This window comes from Malus domestica, chromosome 10, assembly GCF_042453785.1.
Source record: "Malus domestica chromosome 10, GDT2T_hap1".
NCBI classification, from domain to species: domain Eukaryota; kingdom Viridiplantae; phylum Streptophyta; class Magnoliopsida; order Rosales; family Rosaceae; genus Malus; species Malus domestica.
Genome location: NC_091670.1, coordinates 34912270 through 34935404, shown reverse-complemented (window position 1 = coordinate 34935404; position 23135 = coordinate 34912270). Strand labels below are relative to the sequence as shown.

The 23135-nt window shown below is 37.3% G+C and overlaps 5 protein-coding genes, 1 long non-coding RNA gene and 1 pseudogene across 11 annotated transcripts; all 7 read right to left on the bottom strand.

Annotated features, from left to right (window-relative positions):
• On the bottom strand, positions 1-7666 carry LOC103419827 (uncharacterized). Of its 3 annotated transcripts, XM_070806567.1 has the most exons (7): positions 7614-7631; positions 2481-2549; positions 1366-1604; positions 1086-1262; positions 776-1000; positions 527-655; positions 1-399 (listed from the first exon to the last, which is right to left on the bottom strand). In XM_070806567.1, the coding sequence occupies exons 3-7, from the start codon at positions 1576-1578 to the stop codon at positions 166-168; spliced, it is 978 nt and encodes a 325-aa protein (XP_070662668.1). In that variant the 5' UTR covers positions 1579-1604; positions 2481-2549; positions 7614-7631; the 3' UTR covers positions 1-165. The 3 variants fall into 3 exon arrangements, with proteins under 3 accessions (XP_070662668.1, XP_028965987.1, XP_028965986.1); XM_029110154.2 differs by lacking the exon at positions 2481-2549 and having other exon boundaries at positions 7541-7666; XM_029110153.2 differs by lacking the exon at positions 7614-7631 and having other exon boundaries at positions 2481-2710.
• LOC114827738 (heavy metal-associated isoprenylated plant protein 47-like) lies at positions 3520-4478 on the bottom strand. Its single transcript, XM_029110158.2, has 3 exons — positions 4251-4478; positions 4018-4096; positions 3520-3853 (listed from the first exon to the last, which is right to left on the bottom strand). The coding sequence occupies exons 1-3, from the start codon at positions 4281-4283 to the stop codon at positions 3714-3716; spliced, it is 252 nt and encodes an 83-aa protein (XP_028965991.1). The 5' UTR covers positions 4284-4478; the 3' UTR covers positions 3520-3713.
• On the bottom strand, positions 5192-7678 carry LOC114827737 (uncharacterized). The gene is made up of 6 exons (XM_070806568.1): positions 7541-7678; positions 6591-6829; positions 6311-6487; positions 6001-6225; positions 5752-5880; positions 5192-5622 (listed from the first exon to the last, which is right to left on the bottom strand). The coding sequence occupies exons 3-6, from the start codon at positions 6440-6442 to the stop codon at positions 5389-5391; spliced, it is 720 nt and encodes a 239-aa protein (XP_070662669.1). The 5' UTR covers positions 6443-6487; positions 6591-6829; positions 7541-7678; the 3' UTR covers positions 5192-5388.
• Positions 7679-8549: 871 nt separating this feature from the next.
• LOC139187460 (heavy metal-associated isoprenylated plant protein 47-like) lies at positions 8550-9686 on the bottom strand. The gene is made up of 3 exons (XM_029110155.2): positions 9311-9686; positions 9097-9175; positions 8550-8892 (listed from the first exon to the last, which is right to left on the bottom strand). Exons 1-3 carry the CDS (start codon positions 9410-9412, stop codon positions 8753-8755), a joined length of 321 nt encoding a protein of 106 aa, XP_028965988.1. The 5' UTR covers positions 9413-9686; the 3' UTR covers positions 8550-8752.
• Positions 9687-11412: 1726 nt separating this feature from the next.
• On the bottom strand, positions 11413-13000 carry LOC114827736 (uncharacterized). Its single transcript, XR_011571973.1, has 3 exons — positions 12863-13000; positions 12457-12528; positions 11413-11955 (listed from the first exon to the last, which is right to left on the bottom strand). It is a non-coding gene; the product is annotated as an uncharacterized lncRNA (long non-coding RNA).
• A 106-nt stretch (positions 13001-13106) lies between these two features.
• Positions 13107-15532, bottom strand: LOC139187539 (pentatricopeptide repeat-containing protein At4g19890-like; annotated as a pseudogene).
• Positions 15533-15812: 280 nt separating this feature from the next.
• LOC108171125 (uncharacterized) lies at positions 15813-21860 on the bottom strand. Of its 4 annotated transcripts, none has more exons than XM_029110147.2 (4): positions 21577-21860; positions 17826-17945; positions 17040-17307; positions 15813-16352 (listed from the first exon to the last, which is right to left on the bottom strand). In XM_029110147.2, exons 2-4 carry the CDS (start codon positions 17907-17909, stop codon positions 16204-16206), a joined length of 501 nt encoding a protein of 166 aa, XP_028965980.1. In that variant the 5' UTR covers positions 17910-17945; positions 21577-21860; the 3' UTR covers positions 15813-16203. The 4 variants fall into 4 exon arrangements, with proteins under 4 accessions (XP_028965980.1, XP_028965981.1, XP_028965982.1 ...); XM_029110148.2 differs by having other exon boundaries at positions 21606-21841; XM_029110149.2 differs by lacking the exon at positions 17826-17945 and having other exon boundaries at positions 21577-21841.
• Positions 21861-23135: the final 1275 nt, after the last annotated feature.

Genomic DNA, 23135 nt, shown 5'->3' with positions numbered 1-23135 from the left:
TAATAAACAACACTCTTTCAAAGTACCAGCTGATCTCAAAGATATGAGTAATAGTTTAACAACATAACATGTCACATGACGATAGACGGTCTGATAAACGAGCTTTACAGACACAACAAAAGCAAATTATATGTCGTTCGATTTGCGATCGGTAGTGTGTAAAACCTATGTCGAAAACCTGTTTCTATCATGAGGAGAAGAGTAGTCGATATCTGGCCCGCTAGGAATTATTCCGAATGGGTTGATAGACGGATGGCTTCCGTAGTAGTGCCGCTTTATGTGATCCATGTTGACTGTGCTGCTCATCCCCGGAACCTGGAAAATGTCTTTGGTGTAGTTGAACAAATTCGGGTATTCTCGTAGTACCTTCTTGTTGCACTTGAAGTGGACTACGTAAACCTGTCATCAATGATAAAAAAAACTAGCATGGTTCTTGGTTCTCTTCATATTATAGATCGAAAACCATTAAATTGGCGGAATTTTCTGACAAAAAACAAATCTTGCTTGAGGAGTCAAAAAACAGTACCTCGTCGAATCTTATAAGAGTGACAAACAACCGAATATCTGCTTCAGACAATGTGTTCCCGCACAGGTATCGTTGCTTGCTAAGTATCTCCTCACATTTATCCAAAGCTTCGTACAATTGTTTCACAGCCTGAGAAAGTGCGAAGAGACCGATTAACCAATGCGTTTGAAATAGCACAAATGGTCCTTAAAGAGAACGTAAACTCCAGAACCTACACAGTCAAAACTCATTACAGCTTCCAAAATATACCTCATCATAAGGCTCTTGCTTCCTCGCAAACCCGCATTTATAGACACCGTTGTTTATCTTGTCATATATCCATTCATTTGTCTGATCAATTTGGGATTGCAAGTGAGGAGGATATAAGTCCAAAGATGCGTTTTCAGCTATATCGTTGAATTCAGTATTGAACATGCGAATAATCTCCCCGCTCTCATTACTAACAATTGTTTTGAGTTTTTTATCCCATAGAACCTACCAAAGTAAAATGATCAGTCATTTGGTAGCAGATAGTCAACGAAAGAAAAATGAAAAGGCCACTTAATATGAGTGAACATACTGGAACCGTGTACTTTCCGGTATACTGTGTGCTTGCAAGCTCGTAAAGTTCTCTAATGCTTTTTGCTCCATTCAAGGGGTCGGGTTCAGCTCCCGCTAGCTCTGTTTCGGAAGCAGGAAAAACCCACCCCATATGTTCATCACTTTCTTTTGTCCTTTCCCATATCGGTTTGACTGACTAAGTGACACAAAACAAGCAAACAATCAAACAAACAGATGAGATTAATTTGGCAATTAGAAAGTGAATCTAGTAAGTAACGATCTAATATACAGTACTATACCGTAAAGCTGATGGCTTTATCAAGTCCTTTTATGTTCAAGTACGCAAGGCACCTGGAAGCCCAAGGGCAAGCATATGATATATACAGATGATATCTTCCAGGTTCTGCTGGAAATTGCGAATTCGGGTCCCGCGAGATGAAGTTACGAAATACAGAAGCAGTTCTCACAAATGCACCCGATAGTGAGGTCTCATCTAGTGCAGATCGCGCCATTTGATTGTGTGCTGAAGAATGACTACCTGCAGAAATTAGCACATCTAAGATTTTATCCAATTGTTGAAGTAGCACATCTAAGAAACCTTGTGTTTATTAAGATGAAAATGCAAATATTGAAGCTTCATACAGCCACACGCAAACAAACCCACGAGATTGGATTCGAAATCAGAGGAAACCTGAATGGATTGAAAAGATTTCTGTTTAAAGAAACTTTACATCATTATCTGCAATTCAGCTAGAACCAGATACACCTAGAAATATCAAAACCTTGATTACAACTGACACGAAATTTTTGGGAACTTTAACACAAAGCTTCCGATACTGTTCATTTTAATGAAAAACCACATTTTTACACTAAAAAAGTCAATCATGATCCTATTCACTTTACTATTTATTTTGTCCGTTAAAACTCAAAGCTTTCAAGTCTTTTTCATTAGTTTTCCTGAAATTTTTCGCTAAAATCTGAGTAATGGGTAGTTAGTTGGATGAAACTAAATGAACAATCCTTTTTTCTGGGTAGTTAACCGATAATCGATTCGACATTTTTTAGATTCTTACTAAATGGACTACTGTTTTTGGAAAATTCTCCAGACTGTTTTTGAAAAGTTCTCCAACGAACCCAATTCATTGTTTTCCACTGCACTGTTATTCAAAAATTCACAACCACCAAATGCATCAAATTAAGAGAAGAACAAGGCAACTTAAGAGTGATAATTAATCATCAGACTAGCAATTAAAACTTAGATAATAGAAATTAATCCAGTTGAAGCAAAAGGAATTATGATTTGCAAAAGCAGCAGAATTACAAAATTAAAATTTTGAGAGGAAAATTCAGCAGCTTTGTAATGAGAAAATTGAAAACAGAGCAAACTAAATGAAAACTTAAATTAAATTGTTACCTTGAAGGCTTGAAGGGGATCTGAGGGCGAGACTCGGAGAGAGAGAGCAAGAGAGAGAGAGAGAGAGAGAGAGAGGTGATGTAGTGCTGTTGGTGAGCTCTGAGTCCGACCAACCAGACTCCGAGTGGTAACAATAAACAAATAGAAAAGGAAGAGTCTGAAAACGAGGAAAAGATCATCATCAGTTACGTCATCTTGTTTAGGTGAATAGTGATCGTGTTGGAGATTATTGTTCGTTTGAAAGTATTTTTAAAATGATTGAAAACGGTTTTAATGAAAATGTTTTTACAATCAATCCTTAGTAAAAATCTAAGTAAATCTTGAAAAAATACTTTTAAGTACTTCATGCAAGAATGACATATCCGATGTTTTTTTCAAAAAGCACTTAAGTGCCTTTAGAACCCAAAATCAATTACACCAAAAATGTTTTCAATCATTTTAAAAGTACATCCAAACGAGCTATTTATTAGCCGTTTATCCAAAAGTAATTGCGGTTGTGGATCATATTCTTGTTCAAATTTAGTTACAGTCCAAACACCTTTTGTCTTTTATGAAATTTCGGTTTTGAGTTACTTGTATCGAGTTAAGTCATTCTTCTTATTAACAATTGTCGCTCGTAATATTTGAATTCAACGCCTCCTTAACAAAGTGAAGACTAAATGTTGCTGAATCAAATGAATTATGTATTATTTTAGGGAAAATTAATGAAAATGATTTGAAAACTTTGAGTTTTAACGATAAGGACAAAATAAATGATAAATGAATAGTATCAGGATTGACTTTTTAGTGTAAAAATATAATTTTTCATTAAAGTGAATAGTACCAGAAGTTTTTCGTTAAAATTCTCATTATTTTAGTCTTAACCAGAAGACCCCACATTCACAAAAACAAGGACAAGGCAGGGAATTTCCAACTTTCTACAATAAACTAGTACTCACTCCTCATCATCTTCTCCCTTGTAAGGTTCAATTCAGTAACACCGCCGGCCAAATACATCTCAGATTCTCAATCGCATATAAAATACATTTCAATCATGATATATAGTTAATTTAATATATAGAATCTCAATCGCATATAAAATACATCTCAGTATCATCTCACATGTATAAAATACTTAATTAAATTAACGAGTAATTTATAATGTATATGGATATTAATTGATCATCATCAGCTAGCTTAATTAATTTGCAGCGAGAGAGGACGTCCTAGGTAGGCTCTCGGATGATCACTTATTCACTTGACTTCTGCGACGGTGATAATGTCGGCGGCCATGAATTTCTTCCGTAAGCTCTTGGCCAACTTAATGGCGTCCACTCCCTCCCCAGTCACCACCACCCTGTCTTTTTCCTCTCCCAACGCCACAGAACTCACACCTGCATATTGCATGTATCCATGTTCAATCCCATGCCATTGTTAATTAATTTTACAATTTAATATCATATGAAACCGGATGTTCTTCAGCTAATTTAGTAAAACTGCATATAATTAATATAATCAGTAAATGAAAGTGATGGGCTGCCGGAGCAAACATAAGTACCATCTACTGTAGCAGCAATTTTGAGCGCCTTCGCTTGGCATTTCCGGCAATTCATCGGTACCTTCATCACAATCTTACGCTGCAAAAAACAAAAACAAATCGATTGGGTTATGTAATTGGGGGAGGGAAGGCCGCTGAGATATAATTTATGTATATATATAGCTAGAAATGTAATTTATTACAGGAAGAAACTCTACTTTAAATTAAGTGACAGTAATGATTAATCTATATACCTTCATTTTCTTCGAGTCTTTTTGCCCAGACATGTACCGATGGTCGGCGATCTGCAAGAGCCAAGGCCAAATTTGCCAGAGACAATAATATTACGTACATGCATGTATTTTTATAGCTATAAATTAATAGAATAGATGTCAGCAGTAGTTTGCTGTGAAGATTGGAGAAGGATCTTCGCTGGATCATTTTCCTAGGGATCCCGTGATCTTATCCATTCATTATGTATTGTGTGGTCAGTTTTCGTTAGGTACTATTTATATTAAATTTTAAATTTTAAAATGATTTCTGACCGTACGATATACGATGAAAGGATAAAATCACGGATTAACTTGTGTTGAAAGAAACTGTTGCCAGTCCAACTCAAAGACCCATTGACGCTGCGTCGTCATGAGTCATGACTTATGATGACTACCCCACTCCCACTTAGTTGTTTCTGTCATCGAAAAGGAACTTGTCTGGTCATCGAAAATGAACTTGTCTGGGCCAATAATGGCTTTGCTTTAGCCTTGACAGTTTCAGACAAGTTAATCAAACTGTTTCAACAAGGCAATGCACGTACCAGAAATATGCCCGATGGCTGTGCGCTTTGCTATCTCCATATTGCATATATGCAAGACGACTTGATGGTGAAGGTTAACAACAATTTTTCTTATTACAATATTTAACTTTTCTCCTTCGGCTTCGACCAGCGTATTTATTTTTCATGGAAAAAAAACCCATTAATTAGGCTCCAACTAAGCAAGTTTTTAACTTATTGGATGACTCAGATTGTGCGTAGTTTCTCTTCATTGCAGTTTAAGTTATGTAGTGCCTTATCTAGGTTGAAGTTTGAGTCGGAGCCCTCTCAAAGTTGAGTAACTCATTTTAAATTAGAGCTATTCTTAACCCAGTATCTTATGTTTTCACGCATTTTTAATTATAAATTTATCCATTTGTAAAATGACATATAAAGGCCTTGAAAGATATATAATATAATAGGTTTGGCCCATAAAAGTAACATGAGCCATAGACTTACAACATAACATGTCACACGATGATAGACGGTCTAATAAACGAGCTTTACAGACACAACAAAGACGCACAAACTCAATTCGCAAATTATGTGTCGTTCGATTTGCGATCGGTAGTGTGTAAAACCTATGTCGAAAACCTGTTTCTGTCGTGAGGAGACGAGTAGTCGATATCTGGCCCGCTAGGAATTATTCCGAATGGGTTGATAGACGGATGGCTTCCGTAGTAGTGTCGCTTTATGTGATCCATGTTGACTGTGCTGCTCATCCCCGGAACCTGGAAAATGTCTTTGGTGTAGTTGAACAAATTCAGGTATTCTCGTAGTACTTTCTTGTTGCACTTGAAGTGGACTACGTAAACCTGTCATCAATGATAAAAAAAAACTAGCATGGTTCTTGGTTCTCTTCATATTATAGATCGAAAACCATTAAATTGGCGGAATTTTCTGACAAAAAACAAATCTTGCTTGAGGAGTAAAAAAAACAGTACCTCGTCGAATCTTATAAGAGTGACAAACAACCGAATATCTGCTTCAGACAATGTGTTCCCGCACAGGTATCGTTGCTTGCTAAGTATCTCCTCACATTTATCCAAAGCTTCGTACAATTGTTTCACAGCCTGAGAAAGTGCGAAGAGAACGATTAACCAATGCGTTTGAGATAGCACAAATGGTCCTTAAAGAGAACGTAAACTCCAGAACCTACACAGTCAAAACTAATTACAGCTTCCAAAACATACCTCATCATAAGGCTCTTGCTTCCTCGCAAACCCGCATTTATAGACACCGTTGTTTATCTTGTCATATATCCATTCATTTGTCTGATCAATTTGGGATTGCAAGTGAGGAGGATATAAGTCCAAAGACGCGTTTTCAGCTATATCGTTGAATTCAGTATTGAACATGCGAATAATCTCCCCGCTCTCATTACTGACAATTGTTTTGAGTTTTTTATCCCATAGAACCTACCAAAGTAAAACGATCAGTCAATTGGTATAAGATAGTCAACGAAAGAAAAATGAAAAGGCCACTTAATATGAGTGAACATACTGGAACTGTGTACTTTCCGGTATACTGTGTGCTTGCAAGCTCGTAAAGTTCTCTAATGCTTTTTGCTCCATTCAAAGGGTCAGGTTCAGCTCCCGCTAGCTCTGTTTCGAAAGCAGGAAAAACCCACCCCATATGTTCATCACTTTCTTTTGTCCTTTCCCATATCGGTTTGACTGACTAAGTGACACAAAACAAGCAAACAATCAAACAAACAGATAAGATTAATTTGGCAATTAGAAAGTGAATCTAGTAAGTAACGAGCTAATATACAGTACTATACCGTAAAGCTGATGGCTTTATCGAGTCCTTTTATGTTCAAGTATGCAAGGCACCTGGAAGCCCAAGGGCAGGCATATGATATATACAGATGATATCTTCCAGGTTCTGCTGGAAATTGCGAATTCGGGTCCCGCGAAATGAAGTTACGAAATACAGAAGCAGTTCTCACAAATGCACCTGATAGTGAGGTCTCATCTAGTGCAGATCAAGCCATTTGATTGTGTGCTGAAGAATGAATACCTGCAGAAATTAGCACATCTAAGATTTTATCCAATTGTTGAAGTAGCACATCTAAGAAACCTTGTGTATATTAAGATGATAATGCAAATATTGAAGCTTCATACAACCACACGCAAACAAACCCGCGGGATTGGATTCGAAATCAAGGGGAAACCTGAATGGATTGAAAAGATTTCTGTTTAAAGAAACTTTACACCATTATCTGCAATTCAGCTAGAACCAGATACACCTAGAAATATCAAACCTTGATTACAACTGACACGAAATTTTTCGCTAAAATCTGAGTAATGGGTAGTTAGTTGGATGAAACTAAATGGACAATTTTTTTTTCTGGGTAGATAACCGCTAATCGATTCGACATTTTTTAGATTCTTACTAAATGGATTACTGTTTTTTGAAAATTCTCCAGACTGTTTTTGAAAAGTTCTCCAACCAACCCAATTCATTGTTTTCCACTGCAGTGTTATTCAAAAATTCACAACCACCAAATGCATTAAGAGAAGAACAAGACAACTTAAGAGTAATAATCAATCATCAAACTAGCAATTAAAACTTAGATAACGGAAAATAATCTAGCAGAAGCAAAGGGAAATATGAATTGCAACGGCAGCAGAATAACAAAATTAAAACTTTTAAAGGAAAATTCAGCAGCTTTGTATGCGAAAATTGAAAACAGAGCAAACTAAATGAAAACTTAAATTAAATTGTTACCTTGAAGGCTTGAAGGGGATCTGAGGGAGAGACTCGGACAGAGAGAGCGAGAGAGAGCAAGGGAGAGAGAGAGGTGATGTAGTGCTGTTGGTGAGCTCTGAGTCCGACCAACCAGACTCTTGAGTGCTAACAATAAACAAATAGAAAAAGAAGTCTGAAAACGAGGAAAAGATCATCATCAGTTACGTCATCTTGTTTAGGTGAATAGTGATCGTGTCAGGGATTATGGCTCGTTTGAAAGTGCTTTTAAAAAAATTGAAAATGTTTTTAAAACCAATCATTAGCAAAAATCTTAGTGGATCTTGAAAAAACAGTTTAAGTACTTCATGCAGGAATGACATATTTGATGCTTCTTCCAAAAAGCACTTAAGTGCTTTTAGAATCCAAAATCAATTACACCAAAACCGTTTTCAATCATTTTAAAAGCATCTTCAGACGAACCCTTAATTAACCTTTTACCCAAAAGTAATTGTGGTCGTGGATCATATTCTTGTTCAAATTTAGTTACAGTCCGAACACCTTTTGTCTTTTATGAAATTTCAGTTTTGAGTTACTTGTATCGAGTTAAGTTGTTCTTCTTATTAACAATTGTCCTCGTAATATTTGAATTCAAGACCTCCTTAGCAAAGTGAAGACTAAATGCCACTGAATCAAATAAATTATTTATTATTTTAGGGAAAACTAATGAAAAATGCTTGAAAACTTTGAGTTTTAACGATAAAGACAAAATAAAGAGTAAAATGAATAGTACCAGAATTGATTTTTTAATGTAAAAATATAATTTTTCGTTAAAATGAACATAAAATTTTTCATTAAAGTTCTCATTATTTAAATCTTAACTAGAAGACCCCACATTCACAACAACAGAGACAAGGCAGGGAATTTTCAACTTTCTATAAACTACTCATCATCTTCTCCCTTGTAACTTGTAAGGTTCAATTCAATAATACGGCCAGCCAAATACATATCAGATTCTCAATCGCATATAAAATACATTTCAACCATGATATATTGTTAAACATGTTTAATTAATATATAGAATCTCAATCGCATATAAAATACATTTCAATGTCATCCCACATGTATGAGGTACTTAATTAAATTAACGAGTAATTTAAAATGTATATGGATATTAATTGATCATCATCAGCTAGCTTAATTAACTTGCAGCGAGATAGGACGTCCTAGGTAGGCTCTTGGATGGTCACTTATTCACTTGACTTCTGCGACGGTGATAATATCGGCGGCCTTGAATTTCTTCCTTAAGCTCTTGGCCAACTTAAAGGCGTCCACTCCCTCCCCAATCACCACCACTCTGTCTTTTTCCTCTCCCAACGCCACAGAATTGACACCTGCATATTGCATGTATCCATGATCAATCCCATGCCATGTCAATAGTACTATTAATCACAATATATTAATATAACCTTAGTTAATTAATTTCACAATTTAATATCATACGAAACCGGATGTTCTTCAGCTAATTTAGTAAAACTGCATATAATTAATATAATCAGTAAATGAAAGTGATGGGCTGCCGGAGTAAACATAAGTACCATCTACTGTAGTAGCAATTTTGAGCGCCTTCGTTTGGCATTTCCGGCAATTCATCGGTACCTTCATCACAATCTTGCGCTGCAAAAAAACAAAAACAGATCGATTGGGTTATGTAATTGGGGGAGGGAAGGCCGCTGAGATATAATTTACGTATATATATATAGGAAGAAACTCTACTTCAAATTAAGTGACGGTGATGATTAATCTATATACCTTCATTTTCTTCGAGTCTTTGCCCAGACTTATACCGATAGTCGGCGATCTGCAAGAGCCAAGGAAAAATTTGCCAGAGATACTAATATTACGTACATGCATGTATTTTTATAGCTATAAATTAATAGAATAGATGTCAGCAGTAGTTTGCTGTGAAGATTGGAGAAGGATCCTCGGAACCTTTTACTTGGGATCCTAGGGATCCCGTGATCTCATGTTTATCGTATATCGATTAGTTTTTGTTAGATATTATTCATATTTAATCTTAAATTTTAAATTTTAAAATGATTTATAACCGTACGATATACGATGAATGGATGAAATCACGGGATCTCTAGGATCTCTAGGATCCTTTTCCGTGAAGATAACTTGTGTTGAAAGAAACTGTTGTGAGTTCCAACTCAAAGACTCATTGACGCCGCGTCATGACTTATGACTACTCACACTCCCACTTAGTTATTTCTGGAAAAGTTCCTGCAGAGCAGGTACAACCGCGTCATCGAAAATGAAATTGTAGGGTAAGCTAACCTTAATCATTAGTCTCTATCTTTTTTATTGACCTTCTAGTCTTTTTATTGACCTTCTAGTCTTGCACGTATCTCATCTAGGGCAATAATGGCTGTGCTTTAGCCTTTAGCCTTGACAGTCTCACACAAATTAATCAAACTGTTTCAACAAGGCATGCAGATACCAGAAATATGCCCGATGGCTGTGCGCTTTGCTATCCCCATATTGCATATATGCAAGACGACTTGACGGTGATGGTTAACAACAATTTTTCTTATTACAATATTTGACTTTTTCCATTCAGCTTCGTATTTATTTTTCCTACAAAGAACCCATTAATTGAGAAATTTTTAATTGTGACGGAAACACAAATGGTACACCACATGTTTTAATAGAAATTATGGGAAATTTTATTTTTTAAGTTATTAATTTTTTAGCACACATATCCCACCATTTGTATAATGACGCGTGGTGTACTATTCTGTGTACCGGTCACATTGAAAAATCTCTCCCATTTATTATGCTCCAACTAAACATGTTTCTAACTTATTGGATGGCTCAGATTATGTGTAGTTTCTCTTCATTGCAGTTTAAGTTATGCAATGCCTTATCTAGGTTGAAGTGCGAATGAAGACGACGGTTCAAGAAAAAGAAAAAGAGAAATAGCCTCAATCAGTGACGTGGCACAAGGGATCGATTACTTCTAATCCCTAATGGTTGAAAACATAATTTTATAACTATTTTGTATGGGCTTAAAACCATCACGGTGGCCTTCCGTTTTAATAAAATAAAGACATGTTTAAGTTTTTGTTCACAAATCCTTATTTTATTAATATGAGATACTACATAATAGTATACTCGTGTCATGAAAATTATTTTTTTTAGGTTTGTAACGTTGGAGTTCGAGTCGGAATCCTCTCAAAGTTGAGTAACTCATTTTAAATTAGAGCTATTCTTAACCCTAATATCTTATGTCTTCACCCACTTTTTAATAAAAATTTTAATTATAAATTTATCCATTTGTAAAATGACCTATAAAGACCTTGAAAGATATATAATATAATAGGTTTGGTCCGTAAAAGTAACATGAGCCATAGACTTACATTGGATTGTGCAAGGAATGTACAATACGTAAACTGAATTCCCTAGAAAGACATAAAATATGAGGTTAGAAGAAATTTTTTAACGAAAAGTTTGGATGGCTTTTCTAATTAAAGAGTAAGAAGCTAGTAACTAATTATGATCAGATATTTATGGTAGTTATTGGAGTGCAGAATCACACAGCAACATAGTATTTTGAGGGTCATCTATTTGTTGGTAGATTATCGTCGGATGAGACTTAATTGTTGGGGAAATAACATTTCAATTTTTAGGAATAATAGTGGGTGGGGAAATATAATATTAGAGGTTATTTTAGGAATAACTAGAAAATATGTATGCGCCTTGCTGCGGGAATTGAATGTATTAGCCTCAACCGCATGAATAAGACACATTTAACCAAAATAAATTCAACACAATCATGAATGAACACAGATGGTAAGATAAGCAACTTGACTTTTATATACATTCAACACCGCTGACATAAAAAGACATTGTACAATTAACATAGATGGTTTAAGAATCACGTTAACAGTAAATATAACACATTCGTGGCTACAGAGTTAGCATTTAAGATCATATGCAAGACAACAGTGGACATTATTTTTCAGAATCAAATTGGCAGCAATCAAAGCACCTCGCAAAATCACATTTAATTTCATTTGTACAGGTAAAAAAACAGAGAGAACATGTATATCACCTTGTCATAATTTATAAAACTAAAGGCATGGACAATTTAGTGCACCTTGGTTGCACATTTGTCATATCCAGCAGCTCACATCGGCCACCCCCCCACTGGAATCCAAGGCTGAGAGAAGCCTTCTGCGGGAGTTGTCATCTGAAGCACCACTATTATCTTTGCCTTTGTCTGATTTGACATCTTGCTTATTATTGCATGGATGCCAAGTTGCTTCAACAGCCTTCGATGTACACATATTTTAAACGCGGTCTTGTCCTACTGTTAGAAGCAAAGATAGGAGCCTTCATAGTATATTCTCAAGAACTTCATAGAGAGCTCTTTTGTTTCTCTTAGTCAACCACTGCAAGGAGTGCAATTAAAATTTAATCAAAATACCTCATTTCGCTTTCATAATAAACCCGAAAGTGACTTCATAAGATGAAATTAACGTAATTACGTGTTAAAGGAAACCTTTCCAATTAAATGAATGAAATATTCGATGTGGATCAAAACCAAAACCAAAACAAAACAAACATCAACAACTGCCCAAGTTGGTGTTTGCTCCAAAGGTCATCCTCCTCCTCCTCCTCCTCCTGCCATCCTTTAATTGAAACCCTAATTTTCCTTACTACTAAATAATGCTATTTTCGATATATTTCTTTTGGTGTGTAAACTTGTACTAATTCTCGATAATTTTCAATCACTTCCACTGTAATTAAATAAGTACTGAATATATACACACTCATAAACACACAAAATTCAGTTTTCCATTCTAAAAAATGAACGAAAACACATACGCCAAGTCAATGTTCCGCTGTATTCATTAATCTAATGATGCATCAAATATAAAATTAAATTATACCTCTAATTTATAACCTTTTGATCTTGCTTCATCTGCAGCTAAACCAAAATTTGGACGGTCCCCAATATAATCCTGTCAAAAACCAGATAGCAACACCATGTAAAAGCCATATTGGGTGTCTACACCCACACTTATCAATTTACACATAAAGGTCGTACCCAGTGCACAAGGCTCCCGCTTTACGCAGGGTCTGGGAGAGGTGAATGTCGGCTAGCCTTACCCCCATTTATGGAGAGGCTGCTCCCAAGTCTCGAACCCGAGACCTACCGCTCATGGGCGAAGGCACTTATCAATTTACACATAAATTTGAAATTTAAATCACTTGGGCTACAAAAATATTTGCACAGAAATTCGAAAGAAAATGAACAAATTAAAGCAAAATCATATGTAGACAATTGAGACTCACCTAAAACTGCTATCGAGCTATGCTGCACGGAATGCGCTGTGAAGAGAACTCTGCGTTGTTGACGAAGTCCCAGAATAACCTGGAAATTTACAGAGGTCAAATTTTACAGCCTAAGGAGCAATCAAGAAGGGAAACTAGGATCGTGTATAGGTGATACCAATGATAGCAACCACCTACAGTTCCTGCTTCAACCTTAACAATTGCAGCAATGGAAGAATGGCGAAGGGAGAAGAAGGAGTTGAGCTCCAGTGAATATATTTTTGAATTAATAAAAGTTCATAACCGTTACAAGAGAGAGCTCAATTTAAAGGCCTAGCCCCACCAAGGTGCCATTAACATAACAGTAATAAAATGCTTATTAGTGAATAAGTAATTCACTGATCCTATCAAAATGGGGCTTTCGAACTTCAAAGAAGCTCCGCTCATTGTGGTCCTTGTAGACGGAACTGGCCCAACGATCGGCGAGAGAAAGGAGACGGCGGCGAGATGAGGGATACGATGGAGGTTAGATCGTCTGTGTCTGCCAGTGTCACGCGATCCACGTTCTGGTCATTGTCCACTAATTTATGAAAGAACAATGCTGCTATCCCTACTTTCTTGTCACTACTAAGCTTCCTGACCAATGTATTCACCGTGTGGATCCAGAGCTTCTTTTCTAGCCTTTCCAACATAACCATGGCAGCGGCAGAGTCATCTTTCATGCAGTACTTGTACGCTAATGTCAACCTAGTGACTTCACAAGGCGACAGCCCTTTGTCCATCATGGGATCATATAACCTACGAGCCTCTTCCAATTTCTCATCCTTGCAAAGCCCGCTCATCAGAGCACCGTAAATAATACTATCTGGTGCACAACCATGGTCGCCCATCCTTTGGAAATACATAACAGCTGAAGCAATGTTTCCATCCCGACAATGCCCACAAATCATGGCCATATAGGTTTCCTTGGTGGGAATCAAGCCAGCCCTCACAGCAAACTCAAAAAGTTTCTCACTTTCTTTCATTTTCTTTTGCCTGCAGAAGGCAGCAATCAAAGTTCTATACAAATGTATATCCGGCTGCAATCCAACCTTCACCATCTTAGTAAAAAACACCAGGGCCCTATTAATATCAGCACGTTTGCAGTGCTCGGATATGAAAATGGTATAAGTGATCCCATCAGCTGCCAATCCTTGGCGAAGGCCTCCCTTAATCAGTTGATTTGCTTCTTCAACCCTCCCCTTTTTACAGAGACTGTCATTTACTACATTGTATGTACAGATATTAGGAGGGAATCCTTCTTTACCCATTATATCCATGAACTCATATGCTCTTTCAAAGTTCCCAGCTCTACAATTCCCCGAAATGAGAGTAGTATACGTATTGGTGTTAGGAACTAATCCTTGTTCTTTCATCCTGCTCAACAACATCTCTGCGTGGCTCATTTTGTCCTCTCGGCAATATCCACTGATCATAGCAGTATATGTATGCACAGTTGGCTTGTGAGTATCGCTCCAGACCAGCTTAAGAAACAGTCTAAACACCCTTTCAGTCCAACCTTTCTTGCAGTAGGACAAGACCTACAAGACCCTTCTCGCAAAACATATTAGGAGGAAAGGTTGGAAGCCTAATGCTCTGTGTGTATACACATTAGGCTTAATGCTCTGTGTGTATACACATTAGGCTTCCAACCTTTCCTCACTATTTCCTCCAGCATTTCAAATGCTTGTTTAATGCTACCCCTCTTGCACAACCCATTAATCATCGTCGTGAAATTAATCAAATTTGGCTTCACACCCATCCGAATCATCTTATCAAAACACCACGACGCTCGACCTACAAGACCCTTCTCGCAAAACATGTTTATGATCAAAGTAAACGACGAATTATCCAATACAAAACCTCTCTCGAGCATCTTACTCAACCACCTATCTGCCTCCGAAACCCTCCCGCTCCTACAAAACCCAACAACCATAGACTTATAGCTCAAGGAATCAGGAGACACACCTCTCTCACACATTTCCTCGAACAGATTCTCTGCATACTCAACCAAACCCAGATCACAGGCAATCCCGAGAACGCAATTCAACGTCCGAGTGCTCAACGCAAGACCCTGATTCTGCATCTCAAACACCATATCAGCAGCCTCCTTCAACCTCTCAATCTCAGCGAAATTCATCACCATACAATGGACCACTTCATGATCCAAAATCCCATTGCCAAGTATCGACATTGGCAGAATATGTAAAGCCGCACGAAATATCGTAACTTAGGAAACCCAACTGCCCAGTAAAAGAAACTCAGCGCCGCCATGGAACCTGCCTCCTCAGCCAGTGAAGCGACGACGGAAATGGCCTGCTCGTGGGTCAAAGATTCAGGATTTAAGTCGAGATTGAGCTTGGGAGGTGAAGATATCAGATGGGTTTGTGGGGAATAGGATTGGTATACCAATGAGCAGAATGAACTGACCAGTGACTGCGATTGGGAAGAAGCGATGGCGGTAGCGACCGCGGTGGAGTTTGGGGCGTCATAGTGAGTGTAGGAAGAGAGTGTTCTGAGAGAGAAGAGGGTGCAGAATAAACAACTGGGTGTTGGAGCAGGGGATAATAGCTTCTGTTGCTGTTGGAGTACGGGTGGGCACGGGTAGGGCCGGGCCGGGCCCAAATTTGGAGGAACCGGACTCGGCCCGTTTTAAAATGCAATGAATATTTCAACCTTGACCGTGACAACCAAGAATATACAAGACAAGCTCATTTGTGTTCAATTCTATTAGCTGGGCACGCGAAACTTCCACGCACCTAAAACAAAATGGTTCCCCCAAGAACAAAGATAAATGGTCCTCAAACCTGACACCAATCTCATTCGGCAAGGAGGAACTAACTTTACACAAGAGGACACAGAAAGCCGAAAAATATAGCACGAAGCACCGATGTGGGGGCATCCTGACGAACATGCATATGAATTCAAGTACTTTGAGAACCTGTCTTGCTCATTGAATTCAAGTAGGAAAATGAGCACTACGAAAGAAGTAACAACATAAATTCTGGGGACTCATGGAATAGCGCACAAAAATATAGCGTTTAACAACAAAATTATGAATCCCTTCAATATGATACATCACACTTTTCCTATTCTGCAAGTATGTGACAACTGCTAGCTTTTCCATTCCAATCAATCCCCGTTTTGGCGAAACTTCTGATGTTAACAGCACCAGAGCTACAATGGAAAAATTATGAACACTAGTCTACACGGAGCTCTGTCTGTGATGGTAGCCAGAGTGATTAACATTCATTCCTTTTCTCCTTAGTTGGGCGTGGATGTGAGGTTATAACAGAATTGAATATTAATGCATCAAGCACAATTCACCTTGGTTTGTCTGTCAGGGTTACCAAGGACTTCAGCACACCCGGACAGATCTTATCAGCAAGGGCACCTTTGCCCGAAATCACAAGGGATTTCTCCTTCACAATGCCTTGCAACCTTCTAGAGTCTAAATCAAGTTGTTCTTGTTCTGCATCGTAAAGGCAACAACCAAAAGTTCAGAATCTTCTTTCTGAAAAATAAATAATGAAGCTACAAAGCATTCGACTTATAAAATAATATATCTATAAAACATAGAAAAAGAAAGCACAGATGAAAGCTCATGAATTCTGAGAGTTCACGAGCCATACTCCCAACTTTGGCGGTAAAAGAGACTGGACAACAATACATATCTAAAAACTCGAATGAATTCCTCTTAGAAGCATCAGTGGTTAAGTTTGAGAAATTATGATTGACAAGCAAGAACACTATGAAGTCGACAAATTAAAAGTTTGCTGGACAAATCCCTCTGATCTTATTTCAAATTTGCCAAGGTAATCTCAAGCATAGCTTCCTTTTGTAAGCTTAATGGAAATTGCATTAAGAAGATGGCACCTTCATGAACATCTATAGGCCTTTTAAACAAAACACTAGAGCTTCAAGAGTTTAAGAATTCATAAATAACTCAACCAATTTATTAAAAGATCCTAAATAGTTTATTTAACCCTTTTTGCTCACAAGGGCTACTACAGTGGACATTCAAGATTACTCATTAATCCATCGGGATATGGTTAAATGCACATATTGATATGTGAAAGAGTTAAACTTCTTACTGATACAGTTGATATATGTCCCAAATAGTTGCATAAAATGAAAAATAAGCGGCTTGAGAGAAAACCTGTCTCCAAGATGGTATGGGCAGCATGAAATGGAATCCTTGCAAAGACATCAGTTCCCGGGAACATCATCCAAGTACGGTCATTTGAGTCATGGTTGCCACAGGTAGGGCATACCTCCTTCACCAGAGGTCTTGATTGAGGCCCTCCAATCTCCTTCATTATTGACTCGAAAGGAGATGGAACGCTAGTTTTGGTTGTCCGAGCTATCTTCCTCAGAGATGTAAGTGCTTCTCTGTTCCCATTCCTCACCCTGTCATTTTCAACCATCTGCGTTTTCATATAACAAACACAATCCTCCACTGTGTTACTAACACGACACAATAGAATAAATTAACTTCAATAAAACCGAATTACTTCACATAATAAAGCAACTCAACTGCACTGGGATTGTTGACCAAAAACAAAATACACTACAGGGAATGATGGTTTAACAAAACCCAATATAATATATCAATTAGAAAGGGACCAAGGGAATTTCGAAAATTAAGCCAGGTAACTAGATATTTCTTTTTAATGTCAACAAGTAACTAAATTTTAATAGATTAATTTTGCGTTAACAGTTTCATACAGCCTGCAATATCTAAATTAATGACCTTATGGTTCCAATCATTTGTTATCAAAACTTTCCAGTCCTTTAATCTAAACATTAGTTATTGAAACTTATGAAATATACTGTCATGCTTGAGTTCAAACTTTCCAACTTCATAGCTACATCTCAAAAAACTCTCTTTGTTAACGCTAAAACATGCAAGTCTGCAAAGAAGGAGGTAGAGGTATAAACTTACCTGGTTTCGAGCTAGAAGGAGATGCTCAGCTTCAGTCTCGAGCTCAATTAAGCTTTTCTGGAACTGCTTCATGGTCTCATCCATTCTTTACTCCTCAATAAGTATCCACCTAATCGTATTCTGAAACATAAGCCATTATATGCTATTCTTAGTCTCTGAAAGAAAACTTTGTCAGGGAATAGAAACCAAAAGAGTAGTCTAAACAGAAACATGTCATCCGCTTTAAAACCCGGTCATCCCAAAAACAAACACAAAGACGAGCAAATATGATAATATACAAAGAAAATCTAAAAACAAGTGAAGGAGAAAGAAACATAAGAATCTCATCAACTTCCCAAGCAATTTAGACATCTCCCATCAAAATTTTCTTGCTTAGACAGAAAACATTATTATCTGACTGAAAAATATCTAGCCCCTTCTAATACACTTGAATTCAAATACAGTGTAAATATCAAGCCAACCACACCTACTTAGTCTAATAATCATACAAATAACACAAAATAAGCAACCGTCCACACTCTAAATCTCAAAAATCCGAATTAATGATGCAGAAATAATAATGTAAATCCAAAAATCAGAAGAAAAATTAGCAAATGTATTAAATACCCAAAAAAAAAAAACAAATCAAAGAAATACCTGATCAAAGAATGGAGACGATCAGATGATTTGTTGGGAATATTAGTGTGGGTAGATAAGAAGCGGTGCTAAACCCTAGAAATTTAAAAGGGGAAGAACAATACAAAATTGAAAAACGATGCTGATTCATTTGTAATTGAGGATACGAGATGGAAATTGCAAATATTCACAAAGGTAATTTCGGTAATTTACCCAAAATACCCCTATATGTTTCCCCTGTCAAACTTTTGGCAGTATACTGTACACGGGCTTTAGTCGGTATTGCGTAATGTAATATAATATATCAGTTAGAAAGCGTCCAAGCGACCAAGGGAATTTTGAAAAATTAAGCCAAGTAACTAGATATTTCTTTTTAATGTCACCAAGTAACTAAATTTTAATAGATTAATTTTGCGTTAACAGTTTCATACAGCCTGCAATATCTAAATTAATAACCTTATGGTTCCAATCATTTAATCAAATCATTTGTTATCGAAACTTTCCAATCCTTTAATCTAAACATTACGCAATACCGAGTAAAGCCCGTGTTTAGTATACTGCCAAAAGTTTGACAGGGGAAACAGATAGGGGGTATTTCGACTAAATTACCGAAATTACCCTTGTGAATATTTGCAATTTCCATCTCGTATCCTCAATTACAAATGAATCAGCATCGTTTTTCAATTTGGTATTGTTCTTCCCCTTTTAAATTTCTAGGGTTTAGCACCGCTTCTCATCTACCCACACTAATATTCCCAACAAATCATCTAATCGTCTCCATTCTTTGATCAGGTATTTCTTTGATTTGGTTTTTTTTTTTTTTTTGGTATTTAATACATTTGCTAATTTTTCTTCTGATTTTTGGATTTACATTATTATTTCTGCATCATTAATTCGGATTTTTGAGATTTAGAGTGTGGACGGTTGCTTATTTTGTGTTATTTGTATGATTATTAGACTAAGTAGGTGTGGTTGGCTTGATATTTACACTGTATTTGAATTCAAGTGTATTAGAAGGGGCTAGATATTTTTCAGTCAGATAATAATGTTTTCTGTCTAAGCAAGAAAATTTTGATGGGAGATGTCTAAATTGCTTGGAAAGTTGATGAGATTCTTATGTTTCTTTCTCCTTCACTTGTTTTTAGATTTTCTTTGTATATTATCATATTTGCTCGTCTTTGTGTTTGTTCTTGGGATGACCGGGTTTTAAAGCGGATGACATGTTTCCGTTTAGACCACTCTTTTGGTTTCTATGCCCTGACAAAGTTTTCTTTTAGAGACTAAGAATAGCATATAATGGCTTATGTTTCAGAATACGATTAGGTGGATACTTATTGAGGAGTAAAGAATAGATGAGACCATGAAGCAGTTCCAGAAAAGCTTAATTGAGCTCGAGACTGAAGCTGAGCATCTCCTTCTAGCTCGAAATCAGGTACGTTTATACCTCTACCTCCTTTGCAGACTTGCATGTTTTACCGTTAACAAAGAGAATTTTTTGAGATGTAGCTATGAAGTTGGAAAGTTTGAACTCAAGCATGACAGTATATTTCATAAGTTTCAATAACTAATGTTTAGATTAAAGGACTGGAAAGTTTCGATAACAAATGATTTGATTAAATGATTGGAACCATAAGGTTATTAATTTAGATATTGCAGGCTGTATGAAACTGTTAACGCAAAATTAATCTATTAAAATTTAGTTACTTGTTGACATTAAAAAGAAATATCTAGTTACCTGACTTAATTTTTCGAAATTCCCTTGGTCGCTTGGCCCCTTTCTAACTGATATATTATATTGGGTTTTGTTAAACCATCATTGCCTGTAGTGTATTTTGTTTTTGGCCAACAATCCCAGTGCAGTTGAGTTGCTTTATTATATGAAGTAATTTGGTTTTATAAAAGTTAATTTATTTTATTGTGTCTTAAAGCCCAACGTTAGGATTTAATTGCATTTTGATGAATATCCTAAAGTATACAAGATGGGAATATCCTAAAGTCCAACGTTAGGATTTAATTGCATTTTAATTACAAACGGTTCAGATTAGATATCCTAAAGTCCAACATTAGGATTTGGGAATATTGCATTTATGCAGATTTTGCACAAATTCACCATTATTCACATCCAATCTAAATACAAAGTCCAACATCCAAGTTCATAGATTAACAATACATCCAAAATAACAATATTAAATCGTCCAACATCCAAAAAACAAATCAACATACAAAATTTCCGAAAGTCCAAGACATCCAAATTCCAAGAATCAAATAATCCAAAACAACATAAACATGAGTTACTCTAGAGTCTAGACCATTTGGGAAATTTACAATAAAACAGTATGATAAATGATATTTAGGAAATAGAGGAATTATTAACAGAAATGCTAGTAGCAGCTTCACAAAGTAAAAAAAAATATTCCGGTCTGCTTCTGATCCAGGAATGACAAGATTGTAGGACTACCAAATTAACAGACTGGAAATTTAGAAAACCTAAAGTATTCCTCGGATACCAATAGATAAAGCAACTCAATTTTCTTCACGGCATTTTCAGATTCAAAGATCATTTTTTGAATCAAAGAGGACAAACGAAATTTTGTAATTTTTCATCAATGATCCTTTACACAGAAGAGCGTTTTATACGGTGGATGAAGGTTGGACATTTGACACAACTGCAACAGCAATCAAAGCGAAATTTGATATGCAGATGAGGGGCCGAGGGTAAAGCCAAATACTAATGCATATGCAGAACACGACTCCGTGCTCTAACAGACCAAATGGTTTGAGACTACATATTGTCAAACTCAGAGTGGGGCTCGAAAGCTCCATGAAAAATGATTGTGGTGCAGATGCAGACCAAGATTTTGACCAGTTTTTGCATCCAAGATCCAACTCAACTCAAAAGGAAGAAGAAATGTATAGACTCACACTCTCTACTAATCTAGTATCTAATTTCCTTAAGAACTTAGAAGTTAGAAGGCATCAAAGCTTGCCAAATTACTGCAAAATTACCAATTCAATCATCAATCTACTGCAAAATAACTCTAGTAACCTAGTTCGAAAACCCTAAAATCCCAAATTCCAATTTAAAATTCCTACACCCAAAATTCAAATTAATAACAAAACCCTAATTCAAAATTACCTAAATTTTAGAGGGATGATGACTGGTACCAGTGTCCTCGACGACGGTGATGGGGTGATGGCGGTCACGACGGCCGGGGTTACTGTCTAAGAGGAGAGAATCGACGGCAGGGGTGATGGCCTGGGTTCTCTGGGATGTTGTCGAGGAGGATGATGGGTGGTGCCGTTGTGTTCGCCGAGGAGAATCGACGGTTGGTGAGGGGGAGGACGATTGGAGTCGAGGGAACTGTCGAGGGACTGAGGTCTGAGAGTTTGGGAGTGAGAGTGTCCAGGAGGATGATGGGTTTCTTTAATATTGGACGGGCCGGGCTGGACGAATTTGAACATTGGGCTTTTCTTTGGGCTCCAGAACATAGGGGATTTTGCCATGATGTTTTTATTTGTTTTTTAGTTTTATGGCTGCAATTAATTGTTTTAGGTTTATAAATTTGAAGCTGTTGAAGTAATGTTCTATATAATTCACTGCATTCAGATCAGATTAATTATTCTAATTCTAGTATAATACATTCAACATACTGCGTCTGACATTAATACATACAAAGTGAAAGTATAAATTAAATTCGTATGGAAGAAAAGAAGTGATTGGATTTAGAACCTGAACTCACACGTACAAAAATATTGGTTTTGTTTTATTACTGAGTATATACCTGTTTGGGCCCAAAATAATAGTTTGGGCCGAGGGTAGGATCACTCTCGGCCCAGGAGGCCGGGCGGCAAAAGGACCATGGATCGGTCAACCCGTGGGAATCCAAACCTAGGGCGGTTAGGACGAATCCTGGTGCAATGGGGAGTCTCGACGGGATCGAATATCCAGGAAACTAATCCAGCTTAGCTAAGGACTAGGTTCATAGTCCTAGTAGATGTAGGACTGGTCGAGGCAATCCGGAGAGGGAAACCTAGTCCGAGTAGGATTTAAACTCGGACTCAAGGTTCAGCACTATAAATAGGGGACGCTGTGCATCAGGAGAAGCCCCACAAAATCAATACAAAATTGCCCTGCGCAACTCTCACAACTTGAGATCTTTTTCTTTTCCTTTTTTCGCTGACACATCTTCCGTTGGCATCAACAGCACTGTGGAAGCAACCGGTGATATCTTAAGTCGGCATAGATAGCTCTGTCACCGTAGAGTCGGTCGGTCTCGCAGTATCTTCCGTTGGCATCAACAGCACTGCGGCGAGAACGGTCGATTACCTATCTAAGTCTCGGTCGAGAAGGGTTTTCGAATCCTTGTTGGTCGAGGTCATCTCATTAGCCTTCTCGGCGAGGTGAGGTGTCACAGTTATTACATTCGGCACATTGCAAGCCGAATTCGGTTCGTGAACTTTGTAAGAAATAGCAGCCTTGTCTTCAGGCTCGAGAACCCAAGAGGCCGAGACGTGTTCCTTTCTCGGCCGCAATCGCAAGACGCAGAAGTCAGTAGCGCGACCCAACGCAGCATCATCAAATTTACTCCTCGGCCGAGCCTCGGCCGACGAGTTGGCACGCCCCGCAATCACCAAAGGACGTAGTTAGCTTAGAATATACTCGGCCTGCGCGCCACGTAGGCTTTGTAGTTTCTA